At 39.0% G+C, this 13,216-nt stretch overlaps 1 protein-coding gene across 4 annotated transcripts in view; it reads left to right on the top strand.

The window, feature by feature from the left end:
* The window catches only part of Scrib (scribble planar cell polarity protein), a 38,436-nt gene that overhangs the window by 18,447 nt on the left and 6,773 nt on the right, over positions 1–13,216 (top strand). Inside the window, exons 2-25 of one of the 4 annotated variants that reach the window (XM_078181655.1) lie at positions 57–290; positions 478–556; positions 646–735; positions 842–962; positions 1,269–1,561; positions 1,652–1,785; positions 1,860–1,971; positions 2,057–2,223; positions 2,303–2,415; positions 2,638–2,748; positions 2,819–3,034; positions 3,106–3,351; positions 3,440–3,524; positions 3,986–4,150; positions 4,242–4,621; positions 4,709–4,864; positions 4,949–5,029; positions 5,190–5,978; positions 6,937–7,044; positions 7,101–7,280; positions 8,078–8,236; positions 8,301–8,681; positions 8,764–8,916; positions 12,586–13,011. In XM_078181655.1, the coding sequence (XP_078037781.1) occupies positions 701–735; positions 842–962; positions 1,269–1,561; positions 1,652–1,785; positions 1,860–1,971; positions 2,057–2,223; positions 2,303–2,415; positions 2,638–2,748; positions 2,819–3,034; positions 3,106–3,351; positions 3,440–3,524; positions 3,986–4,150; positions 4,242–4,621; positions 4,709–4,864; positions 4,949–5,029; positions 5,190–5,978; positions 6,937–7,044; positions 7,101–7,280; positions 8,078–8,236; positions 8,301–8,681; positions 8,764–8,916; positions 12,586–13,011 (4,611 nt within the window). In that variant the 5' untranslated portion in view covers positions 57–290; positions 478–556; positions 646–700. Of the gene's footprint in view, positions 1–56; positions 373–477; positions 557–645; positions 736–841; positions 963–1,268; positions 1,562–1,651; positions 1,786–1,859; positions 1,972–2,056; positions 2,224–2,302; positions 2,416–2,637; positions 2,749–2,818; positions 3,035–3,105; positions 3,352–3,439; positions 3,525–3,985; positions 4,151–4,241; positions 4,622–4,708; positions 4,865–4,948; positions 5,030–5,189; positions 5,979–6,936; positions 7,045–7,100; positions 7,281–8,077; positions 8,237–8,300; positions 8,682–8,763; positions 8,917–12,585; positions 13,012–13,216 lie in introns of all 4 variants that reach the window. The other 3 variants (XM_078181654.1, XM_078181653.1, XM_078181652.1) reach the window with 3 other exon arrangements.

Below are 13,216 nucleotides of genomic sequence, written 5' to 3'. Positions count from 1 at the left end.
TCCTCGGATTGCGTAATTAATCACGCAACGAAAATGCAGCGATTAACTCATTACAGGAAGCCGCGTTTGTCGCTTTGGCAACAGATGACGAATGGTTTCGAGAAAAAAATGCCCGGCCTAAACACCGCCATTGCATAAGAATGCAGGACGCGCTGCTGCTGTTGTATGAGATCACACCGCATTCCAGCGTTCCCTGCGAGGCACAGGAATTTAATGAATAAAGCTGCAGAATGGGGAGAGAGAGTTTTTCTCGATCGCTGGAGAGAGCGATTAGGGTCGCCGCATAGCTCGTTCGTATTCGTTGATAGAAATTCTCCGGACGAAATCATCACGCGATTATAGCTTCATCGTGGAATCGATACCCGGCGAATTGCAAGTCGATGACTTTATAAAATGATCAAATAAATAAACATAATCTGCGGCGCCATCTGCTCGCGACCGAAATCGATGGAGACGATTTATTTTTGTTTGTTGCAGATATAGAAGATATTCCCGAGAACATCAAGAATCTACGGGCTTTGCAGGTCGCGGACTTCAGCAGCAATCCAATATTGAGGTGAGTTATTTCGTAATTCTTAAAGTTTCTTTCCGGCGCGTAAAATAGGAAAACGCACGTTTCACGAATCCGTATGTTTTCTCCTCCAGGCTCCCGGCAGGCTTCGTGCAACTGAGGAATCTAACCGTTCTAGGACTCAATGACATGTCCCTAGCGAATCTGCCGTCTGACATCGGATGGTAACGAGACCCTATAATTACGTTCTGCGATTGTTTAATCGAATTCGATTGTCACGATGCTGATTCGGCTCTCTCGCCCCGCGCTTGTTCTCGTTGTTGTTCACAGTCTGGAGGCGTTGCAGTCGTTGGAGCTCAGGGAGAACTATCTGAAATCGTTGCCGGAATCGCTGTCGCAACTTTATAAATTGGAGCGGCTGGATCTTGGCTACAATGAGATCGACGAACTGGTACAACGAGTTCTAATACTGGAACTAGCTGCGGAGTCGAAATGACCCAGTTCAGATCTGTACTTCCACAATTAGTAATAACATTTCGTAGTTGAGGACTTGTATTTGAGGATAAGAGATTGTTTGGTAGCCCGGGTTTCTTGTGAATTTATATAGAAAGAACGAACAGTGTAAATGCAGCTTGAGAAATTAACGTGGTAGAAACCAGTCATTGCGACCAGCTAGGTGTTTCCTGTGTCAAGGAAATAATGAATTAAATGTTCTACGAGAGGGATCTCTATCGACATCTTCTTGCTTCTATTTCAGTCGCCGCACATAGGAAACTTGCCGGCGTTGCAAGAATTATGGTTGGATCATAACGGGTTGCAACACTTGCCGCCGGAGATCGGCGAATTGAAGACGTTAGCGTGCCTGGACGTCTCCGAGAACCGTCTGGAAGACCTGCCGGAGGAGATCGGTGGCCTGGAGTCGTTAACGGACCTGTATTTGTCGCAGAACATTATCGAGAAGTTACCTGACGGCCTGGGACAGCTTAAAAAGCTTACCATTCTCAAGGTTGATCAGAATAGGCTATCTACTTTAAATTCGAATATAGGCAGGTGAGACAAGTATCATTGTATCTCTCGTTCTCAAAAGTTTTTTCCACGAAATTAAAAAGAAAGATTTAACGATATCTTCTCGTTCTTCAGGTGCGAGAATCTGCAGGAATTAATTCTTACTATAAACTATCTATTAGAACTGCCTGTAACTATAGGGAGACTTCATAATTTAAATAATTTGAATGTCGATGAAAATAAGTTGAAGTCGTTGCCCTCGGAAATTGGTAAGGAAAATTCGGTGGATTAGATTTCAGAAAATCGTTCCTAGCAGAATGCGAAATTCATGTTTTATTTCCAGGGAACTTGAAGAAGTTGGGTGTACTATTTTTAAGGAACAACAAATTGCAATATCTTCCGTCCGAAATTGGACAGTGCACAGCTCTGCATGTCCTGGACGTATCCGGTAACAAGTACGTGATTCTTCTTGAAATTGATGGCCACCGTTTCTTTGTTTGTGTTGCTTAAACATGTGTTAACAACGTTCCTCTCTTGCAGATTACAATACTTGCCATATTCCTTAATCAATCTAAGCCTAAAGGCGGTATGGTTAAGCGAGAATCAAGCTCAGCCGATGCTCAAGTTCCAAACCGATATCGATGAGGAAACGGAACAGGAAGTGTTAACCTGTTTCCTGCTGCCACAATTAGAAGTCCATCCCGATGGTTAGTGCATCGATTCTCTTGCGTTATGGTTACGTGTACGCGTGTATATTTGATGTGTAATCATTGCATATCTTTACAGCTATCGAGGCCGGCGATTTTCGCAGTAGCGATGACGAGGGTTGGCAAGAAAAAGAAGCATCGAGAACCCATTCGGTTAAGTTCACGGACGAAGCTCCGGAAACTGATAAGGAGGTGAGCAACATGCTAATTAGCGCTCCTAGATTCGTTAGATCCAAGTTTCGGGCGCTGCTGGGGTATCTGATGTGTTGGAGACGTACTTATTTCTATGATTCGTTGTATGAGAATAACATCAACTGAAAACGAAACCAAAGTGTCTTATTCACACCCAGAACCAAGCGAATTTTCATTCTATCACCGGCACGCTCATAGAACATCGTTTTATCATCATTTCAGACACCGTTTGTGCGGCAGAACACGCCGCATCCGAAAGAACTGAAAGCCAAAGCTCATAAACTATTCAGTAAAGGGAAGAGCGATAGCCGGTCAGCATCAACTGACGAACAGGTAATCTTCGCATGAGACTTTAGACTGTCTTCCCTATATCGCTCACTCTAATGTAGAGATCGTTTTTCAGGACGTGTCTCAGACGTTCGGCCTGGATAAAGCCGAGAACGATATATTTGCACAAGCCAACGAATTGGATCTAGATGCCGTAGAACAGGAGCCAGCGAAACCTAAATCAGTAGAAAATGAACAAACACAAAATGTACCTGGAGCGGAAAGCGGGGACATTCAGTCGAACGTCGAGCCAGAAGTGATTCCTAATCAATATGCTACAGAGTCAAACATGGTAAATAATAGTTGCATCAGTGAGGCCAGTTTATTGATTTATTTATTGTACAATTGGTATTCTCTCTGCAGGAAATGAGAAACGATGGTTCTATATCAGAATCGAAGGATAGGAATGATAAGGAAGATGACGAGTCCGGAAGCGAGGAGGGACAGAGACACGTAGAATTTTCAATAGCCGAAGGTACCGATTACGAAGCTACTGGCGATGCGAACAGGCCGAATAGACTTCATCGTAGAGATACTCCGCATCACTTAAAAAATAAACGCATTCATACAGCCGTGGACAAGGACAAAGTTGCCTCGATTATTGCGCAGGTATGCTTAGTCATCTAAAACAGAAATTTTCACTGATTAAGCGTGGCAATAACGGTGTATTTACGTTGACGTTTTTAATATGTGACAGGCACTTATGAAGAAACCGGACGACGCTCCAGCACCCACACCCGCACCAACAGAATCTACTGAAATTTACGACACTCATAGTCAAGGTAAAATAATTAGACTCGGAGAACAACCATCCATTGCAGAAACATTTTTCAAATAATTTCATAAAGATCTCGGTAAATTTGTTACTTATGAACCACATCGAGTGTCTAACTCTTGCGAACTGACGCCATCGCCCCTTTAATCATCAACGGCAAACAGAAATTCGACGATAAGATACTCTGCTTTTTTTATCAACTATCTTATCTCCCGTGTGATTATCAATCTACTTCATAGTTGTGGCAAATCTGTTCTGGCGTGCAGAATTACTCGGTGATCGCGTTTTGAAAAAAGAAAACGCCTCGGTGTTGCGTGATATTGTTTATGCCGATATCAGTTTTAAAAATGCCTAGGAAGTACAGATGTTACGTAAGGAAAAGGAAAAGTTACGGATCAATCGACAAAGCGATAGACACGCGAAATTAATTCCGCTTTGGACATTGAAGTAAATTGAGTTTTTGTACAGGTGCGACATCTGACGCTGAGCCGACGATAGAAGTACGAGAAGAACAATATGAAATTCATATCGAGAGAACAACGGGCGGTCTTGGACTGTCAATAGCCGGTGGTATCGGTTCAACCCCTTTCAAGGGTGACGACGAAGGCATTTTTATTTCCAGAGTTACCGAAGGTAAACTACGTTCAGTCCATAGAACTCAATAAAAACGAACGTCGTTCATTTGATTTAACATTCTCACACGAACACGATTCAATATTTTCAGGTGGACCCGCAGATTTAGCAGGTTTGGAAGTAGAGGATAAAGTGTTATCTGTAAATGGAGTTTCAGTAGTGAACGTAGGCCACTATGACGCTGTAGAAGTTCTAAAAGCATGCGGAAATGTTCTTGTACTAGTAGTTCAAAGAGAAGTGACAAGGATAGTACCGCCGTACGAACAGGTACTATATTTAGAGATGTACATTCCCCGTTGGATATCTAACATTTTCTATGGTGTCGTTCCACAGACATCGTCGAGGAAGGACTCGGTGTGCTCTAGTCTGAGCACAAGCAGAGCTCCAAGCGCAACCTCTCACGTATCATCTACAGGCTTACCGCATAATTTAGAAAATGGCGACGCTTCTTTACCCCACGATGGAATTAAGGTATATGTACAATGTTGGCCGATGAGCTTGCAAACGTATCAATTCATACATTCTAATAATAATAATATTACTTGTTTCTTTAATTAGTCCAAGAAAATTCCGGAACCTCTACCGCCTGTCAAATCAGGTAGCGAACCAATGGTGTCGGTTCTTGTTCATACAACATTGATACGGGATCAGAATGGCCTGGGATTCAGTATTGCTGGCGGAGAAGGTTCCCCGCCGTTAAAAGATAATAGCGATGTAAGGGGCAAATAATTAATATCCTATCATGTTATAATACACTTTTCTGTATTCATATTTTTAAAATGTTTGTGCAATTTTTAGGCAATATACATCTCGAGAATAACGGATGGCGGTGTAGCACAGAAGGATGGTAAACTGTTGGTTGGAGATAAAGTAATATCTGTGAGTTTACCCCTTTTTAATCCTAAATTAATACTGCACACTTAAGTCTCCCAAACGCTAGAAATAATATTTAAAAACATTGGCGTTTGAGGCGACAATCTGACTTCGCATGGTTAACACATTACCGATTTCTGGTATCTGAATGATTTGTCTCTTCCAGATAAATGGAGTGGAGATGAAAGGTGCTAAACACGAGCAGGCGGTGACTCTGTTGACAGGCCTGGAGAGATTCGTTCGCCTGGTAGTCGAGCGGGAGATTCCGCTTTCCCAGGCAAACGCGACCATAGTGGTAACACCCTCGGAAAAATCGCCGCGCGTGATTGGTGCACCGAAACCATACACCGGGTTGTACAATGCCAATAGTTACATAGCAAATAGGCCAGGCTACACTATAAGGCGTTCCATCGATGCCGATAGAGCTCTGTCGCCTAGCCCCACAGCGAAGACACCGCCGCCTATGAGAATCGAGACCACTGAAGTGCCGAAAATGAACGGTGTCACAGATTCAGGGAATATTAAGCATGCCTCTTCGATATCGCCAAGCCCAACAAATAGCCAACCTCATCCACAACCCGCCCCGAGGCATAGCATTTCACAGCCGACGATTACGGCCTCGAGCACGTCGCCCACGTCCACCACAGAGCCTAGGCCGACCTCGCCTCAGGAGGACATACAGGTACCGAAGCCAATCACCAACGAAGAATTTCAGGCTATGATTCCCGCTCATTTCCTACGTCCTCCCACATCCTCGCCATCGCCAGATTTCCATCAAGGCCCTATCGTGACAGTGACAATAAAGCAGCCTGATAATTTACCCGGAGACGTTAACTTTCCTCCGGCTCCCACCACACTTGGTAAAGTTACTGAGACCATCACAAAGAGCACTCTCACCGAGACCGTCGTTACTAGAGTGACCGACAACCAGTTGGTACAACCGGTGATCATCGAGGTATGTGCTTGGTAGTTAGATGCATGAGTTCTATCGTACTATGCAGTTTGGGGATTGTTTTTCTTTAAATTTTTAAACTTTCGGTTAAAAGAATTCACAGACACATTTGATTATAATATGTGGTTCACGATCTTTATCGGAATTATTTTTATTTTTAATATGGAAATAACACGCACATCTTCAAGAAAAAAACATCAATACTAACATGTGCAGTTCAATAACTTATTTCCATGCTTGGATGATAAACACGATAATGGTAAAATGTTGTTCAATTGGATTGTACCTCTCGGGTTGTTAATTGCGAGATTCAGTTACGACGATGGCAGGAATTTTCCCAAAGAATATCTCATTGTTTGTTCCAAACAATTGAAAACATTGGTGGTAATGCGGTCTGCATTGTTTTGCATGGATAAAAAGGAAAAATTATAATTTTTGATTACTTTCGTTATCATGTGAAATGAGATCCAGTAGAACGTTTTACTAAAATTTGATTTCATTGAGAAAATTGGTTGAGAGATTGAAAATTGTTTTATAAATGATTTCTATTAATTTATTCTTAAAAGTTGTGTTCCTATTGCATGCTAAATTGATTGGTATCATTTTGATGTGTTAAAAAGATTTGTTAGAGACTTGGTTACATGGGATGTTTTGTTTGTTTGATACTGATTGCTTATCCTCTGGCATGGAAATAGGTAAGTAGTATAAACTAAGTATATTCTCCTCTTCTACCTCTCTCACAGGCTGAACCAATATGCATGTAAATACAGTTTACAAAATTGTATAAAATTACAATCCTTTTTTTACTCCATTCGTTCTAGAATTCTAGAATATTCTTTCGAACTAATCCATTGTAATCGTCATTATCATATTTAATTTCAATACAAAATTCATAAAATATGATTCTACTGTGAAAACGATTCGTCCAAGTGATTCATATACTGATACTTTAATTATTCAGGATGTAGTCCTTGTCAAAGAAGGATCTCTAGGATTCAGTATCATTGGAGGTACGGATCATTCTTGCACACCGTTTGGTGCAAAGGAACCTGGAATTTTTATATCTCATGTAAGTATGAGAATTTTTCATTCGTATCAGCATGTACTAATTTGCTTTTTAATTAGGTCGTTCCTGGCGGTATAGCTGCAAAGTCAGGGAAGTTAAGAATGGGCGATAGAATATTAAAAGTCAACGGTACAGATGTAACAAAAGCGACGCACCAAGAAGCTGTAATGGAACTTCTACGGCCGGGAGATCAAATCGTGCTTACTGTTCAACACGATCCATTACCAGACAATTATCAGGTAATTATATTTTTAATAGGTCTATTTAACGCTTGCTAACATTGCACAACAGTTCTGCTTTTTAACTATGAGAGGGCTTCTATAGTTCGTACACGCTTCAGAGTGCAATTCTATAGACCACGAATTCACAAGGAATGTGTACTGTGTATCACAGCTTCATACGGATATCAAAATTTCAAGTTAAACGACGAACAGTTTCGTGTTCTATATTTGAAAATGTAGGCTGAATAATAATCATAGTTAGATGAAACGAAAATAGAGCAAAGTCTATTGATTTTTCACATGCACTTTAAATTTATTAGACACTGATAGACAAATATATTTTTCTGTTAACCAATCGGTTTTGACTGTCTGCAAAATAGTGGCACTCGGTGCTTCATTCTCATCGATTACTACACTTAATGCCATTGTCTATAATTTATCCCACAAGCTGGTCGAAATAGAGTACATCCCTGTGACAGTAAGTACTCAATTTACTTGACCTATGTTTTTGATTTCTCGGTGTTGCGTTTATTCCTTCAGTTTAGCTTTTGCAAGCAAGCTTACCACCGAATCACGAACAAACGCTTTTATGCTTAGGCTGAGATAACATAGAACTTTCTAATTGCCATTTAAATAGCAGTTGTAATATACTACTCGTTTGCGAATTAAACTAACAGGTGTACAAGCTGTTCGATTGCGTGTAGCTGATATTTATGAGCCAATAGATAAAGGTTCTCTTAAATTAGCTGCTACGGGTAATCGGACCGCCCCGTATACCTGTAACGAGTCAATGCTCACTGTTTTCTAAATTTTAGGAATTGATCATCACAAAAGAGCCAGGCGAGAAGCTCGGTATGCACATCAAAGGTGGGCTCAGAGGACAAAAGGGTAATCCCCTTGATCACACGGATGAAGGAGTTTTTATATCTAAAATTAATTCCGGTGGTGCAGCTAAAAGAGACGGAAGACTGAAGGTAATATTTTTTATGAGTCTACCTGTTATTAATTTGCCGGTTTCTATACCGTTGATAATTACAGGTGGGGATGAGACTGTTAGAGGTGAATGGTACGTCATTATTGGGTGCGACCCACCAGGAAGCAGTAAACATACTTCGGTGTTCAGGAAACACGATCACGCTAGTAGTTTGTAAAGGATATGACAAGGGCGAGGTTGAGCCTCATTTCCCGATGACAGACGGAAGGGAATCAAAAGAGTCGAAGTCGTCCAGAGACTCAAAGGATCCCACAGCGGATGGCAATAAATCTTTATCGCAGAGTGTGTCCAGCTTGGATCGAGATGACGAAGAGGCAGCAACTCTTAGACAGGAACAGGAAATGAAGGCAGAACTTGTTGCGTGGGAGCAAGAAGAGAGGGAGCGTGCTCTGATCGAGCAAAGAGAAAAATCTACACCTGAAAAAGTAAAAGTTTTGTTCTCGCGTATATGAAGTGAATGAAACAAGTTGGTGGAAAATTAATTATTAACATGATTTAATTGCCTAGGTATTAGACGTAGTAAGAGCAGCTGAATCATTAGTCAGCAAATCAAATAGTCCTGTGGACATGGTGCCACCAAAATCACCGGGTGGCACAAAGGATCTCAAAACAACTACAATTGTGATGAGTAAACACACTTTAGCACCACAAAATACAAATGTAAGTAGCTTTGATATTTTATACTGAAATATATATTATGTGCATGGTATTGATAGCATCGATTAATATTGAAGCAATGGTTAATTTTACTAACAGGTCGTCGTGGTTTATGCGAATATAGTATTTTGAGTTTATAGTTTCAAATTTAGAATATGCTTAGATGGTTTTCATCTGATATTATTTTTTTTTTAAAAGATGTATTTGTAATATGTACGTAATCTCTGTACGTAGGTGCTTGACGTGTTCTCAAAATTCAATTTTTATTTTGTAGAACTGATTTCCTTTTTTTCTCTCGTTAATATTTTATATTTTCTTAGTAAATCAATTATTGGTGTTGCATTTTATTTTAAGTTTGGTTCCAAGGAGAGTGCATGACCCTTATATTTGATTAACAACTAGATAACATACATTGATCTCATCATACTGTGAATGCGCGTGTATGCTGCGGATACATATATGTATAATTTATTAACAGAAATGATTACACTCTTTATTAATGGCATTAGGACAAAAGGAGGGACACGTTAAAATATTTCATTCTACGAAAGCGAGCCTTATAAAATTATTATAGTACAATGGCACCAATTATAACTCTCAGCTTCTTCCTCAACAACTCATAGTATCAACAATTCTATCCCACACCAATGGACTGTAAATTATGCATTTGTGGCATCTCTATACGTGTTCCGCGTAAGCATGAACAAGTAGTAGTTTTCTCATCTAAATGTATTTTGTTACTTCTCATTAAAATCTATCGATCTATGTGTTCATAATGCATCGAATAATAAGAATTGAAAAAACGATAAAGAAAAAGAGAGGATGAGTGCAGTTATCTTGAAAGAAACACCGAGATATATTAGCTCTTCAACTACACGTTGAATTCACACTCGCAATAAATGTTAGTTCAGTTTCTCCCGATTCTTCATCGCTAGAACCAAATCTCGTATTATTTTCCCTGTATCGTGTAACGTTTTACACACAAGACTCGTTACTTATTTGTTCATATGTGACGCATGAAAGTGTACATTTTGTCAGTGTTCTTTAGCGTCGCATGCTCTCCTGAGCAGCAAAACAAGAGATATTTCACATGTTTACAGACAGTGGAAGGTGATAGCGCTACTTTGGCTGCCCTCTAACAGGAGTGAGTCGTTCGACCCTCTACTCATTTCCCCTGTGTCTACGTCCATACCTCTGAATCCGCAGGACTGTGCTATAATAAATTATCCTAAGGAATAGTCATATCGTTAAGAGGTCTTTCTACTATACTGTGTTGAAAAATACGAAATCATTTACATCTTAGTACCATTTCACGTTTAAATTCGCCCTACTACAAGAGAAACTCTACTATTCTTCCAAATTCTTGTTCCATATGAAACTAGAATCGCGACTTCATAATTCAGTATTTCATTAACTCCTCCCAGATGGTACTATATCGATGAGATTAGAGATTGAAACGCAAGAAACAAATGAAAATGTCTGTCGGAGGTGAGTTGCAAGTTCTAGACTGACTTTTTTGAGCTAAAGTAGGAAGACCCTTTAACCTTGCATATAATCATTGTTTATTGCGTTCCATGGGCATCACTATTATACAATTTTAACTATCGTTACTCCGTTTGTTACTGAAACTGCCATTATAATGTTAAGTGTATTATTGCGAACACGCTGACTGGCTGGATTGGTTCTGTGATTGGTTTCTTGCTTTTGGCCCGAGATAAGGGATAAGATTATCGATCGTCACAGAAAATGTGATATATCTTCCTTAGCTACAAAACTCTCGTGTACATATATGTATGTATGTATATCGTTGCCTCTTTCGTTTGTGAATATATGATATATATATATATGTATGTATATATATCATATCGGTTGAAAGATGAAGAACATGAGAGAAAATATTTCTGTGATAGGTAGACAGAAGTCGAATAGACATAAACGTTCCCGCGTGTTTAACGGATATTTTTTAGCTATATTTGTACATTGATTCTTAGAATTGTTTTGCAGTCTATCTGATGAAAAATGTTAGAAAAATATGTACGACGGATGACTGTTGTAAAATGTATTGAGCTTAAAAGAATATTATGTAAACTTCTATTGGGTACTACAGTAACAGTTACCAAAAAAAAAAGGGGAACTACGATGATATTGGACAGTTGGTATTGTTACTCACACAGTTGAGGCTACGCATAATCAATTAAATTGACTTTGGATATTTGTTAGAGAAGAACACTCTTTACAGATATTATCTCAATTTTTGTATACTCACTGATGCGAGTAATGGTATCTTGAATGCGTGAATGTCAAGTTGTAGTATATTAATGTACTTTTAAACCGTTACTATATCTAATATACCTGAGACTTACATTCCACGCAAGAAATAGTTCATTGTTGTTAATGTTCCCTTTTGTGATACATGGCACAGCAGCTGAGAGATTAAGAGTTTACGTTATAGAGAAATAAATGTCCTTTTTACATTATTTTATATAATATAATTTGAAGTGAAAATGGTACTGAAAGAAGAAGAAGAGGAAGAAGAAGTGTTGGTACTCAAGAAAATTTGGTTTTAATTACTTACCTTATTATATAAAGTTGTACAGTTGAACTAAGAAAGGTGAACGAAACGTCCGCAAAGACGTGAAATTATCATTTGATAAGGTGTCTATACGTCTAGCATACTTTCTGAGTTACAAATGCTAGCACTCATTGAATGGTCACTGGCTGCAGTAAACTCATATCATTATTGAAATATAAATCAATGTACTGTATTCTACAAATTTTCTATAAATGTTACATGTTGACATAAATCTAATGGACCAGATGTTTATATATTATTACAAAGTACGAGAGTAAGATAGTATTTATCTAACTAAAAAAAGAAAATTGAAGAAAAGAAAGAAAAATATTAAAAAATGTTAATGTTGAAGTTCCAGTTGACCGACGTAATCACGAAAGATACATGCAGTGCTTTATTATTCGACGGATGTGTCAATGCGCCAGGTTCTTCTGAAAATAGTTATATATAAATATATATATATATTATTATTATCTTTATCATATAATTATTATTAACTGCGGGAAAAGTACGTTTTTTCATGTTCATATTTAATGACGCAGAAAGAGATCACACACAGTTCCTGTTAATCGGTCGCGCAGTTATTTGGAGAAAGGGTTCATCCGTAGTAGCGTCATTTCAGAATTTCTTGAGATGCATTGATACAGTTGTGGAGGAATGAAGATAGGGTACAAATGTGAAGTAACTTTATAAAGAATAAAGGAAGGGAATAAACAAACAAGATTATGCGCGAAGCTGCATGAATTGTTGCAATAATAGTACAATTGATATAATACTGAATGTATAGATGGTAAAAAGGGCAAGAAAAAACAAAAGAAAAAAGATGGTTGCATAAATAAGTTCAAAACTGATTCATTTTTCATTCTGATATAGATTTTGTATGAAATGTAGTACTGAAAATAAATCTGTTTTTAAAGTATAATCGCTAGTCCTTCGCAGAGTTAGAAGAGAACCGTGGCAAATTTATTAACGCAGAAGTTTGAGCTTCAACAGCGTAATAACGTAGTTTTACCATCGCTTAGATTTTTCTTGTACAAATTAGTTATTCATTAGGCGTGTCGTTAATATTACTAATGTAATTCTTGGTGTTATTTACTCAGTCGCTAAGGAAAGAAAGAACTGTGACACCAGTGGATTATCCAACAAGCAAGTCTGCAGTCTCTGCTACCTTACCTTCGCCAAGGAAAAAAAGTTCTATACCAAAACGTAGCATTACCTTCGCTGATCTTCCTCCTATTTCTAAAGAGACTACCGACCATAGTCCTCCCATTAGAACCAAAGAGAAACAAGCTTCCTCTCCGCATGAGAAACTCATATCTGAATCTTTTCCCACCGATCCTCCTCTGCCGAGCGGAGTCTCTTCTCAGAAAAGGGTTTCTTATCAGAATCCCATAGAGACTCCCATGCGTTTCAAACTTCCTCCAACGCCTCTGACTGCTCCCGAATTCGCGAGGCATCTTGGCACTTCGACCTCCTTTAGCAAACGACAGAACGCACGCTCTGTTGGTGGGAATATTCAGGTTGAGGTGGGTGCAACAAGCATGTTTAACTAGCGCTAACAAAATATTTTTACTCGACACACAGCAGTGAGAATGCTGGTACGTTTCAGGCATTGAATCTCTCATTGTATTCGACACCACACTCGCCACAACAAGAGCAACCAATGGAATTGTTTTTATTATGATGAACTTTACAGTGTCAAAGATTGAACAGTTTTTTTAATGAGATAAT

Source organism: Augochlora pura, chromosome 5 (assembly GCF_028453695.1).
Source record: "Augochlora pura isolate Apur16 chromosome 5, APUR_v2.2.1, whole genome shotgun sequence".
Classification (NCBI taxonomy): Eukaryota; Metazoa; Arthropoda; class Insecta; order Hymenoptera; family Halictidae; genus Augochlora; species Augochlora pura.
This window is presented reverse-complemented; position numbering and strand designations above follow the sequence as displayed.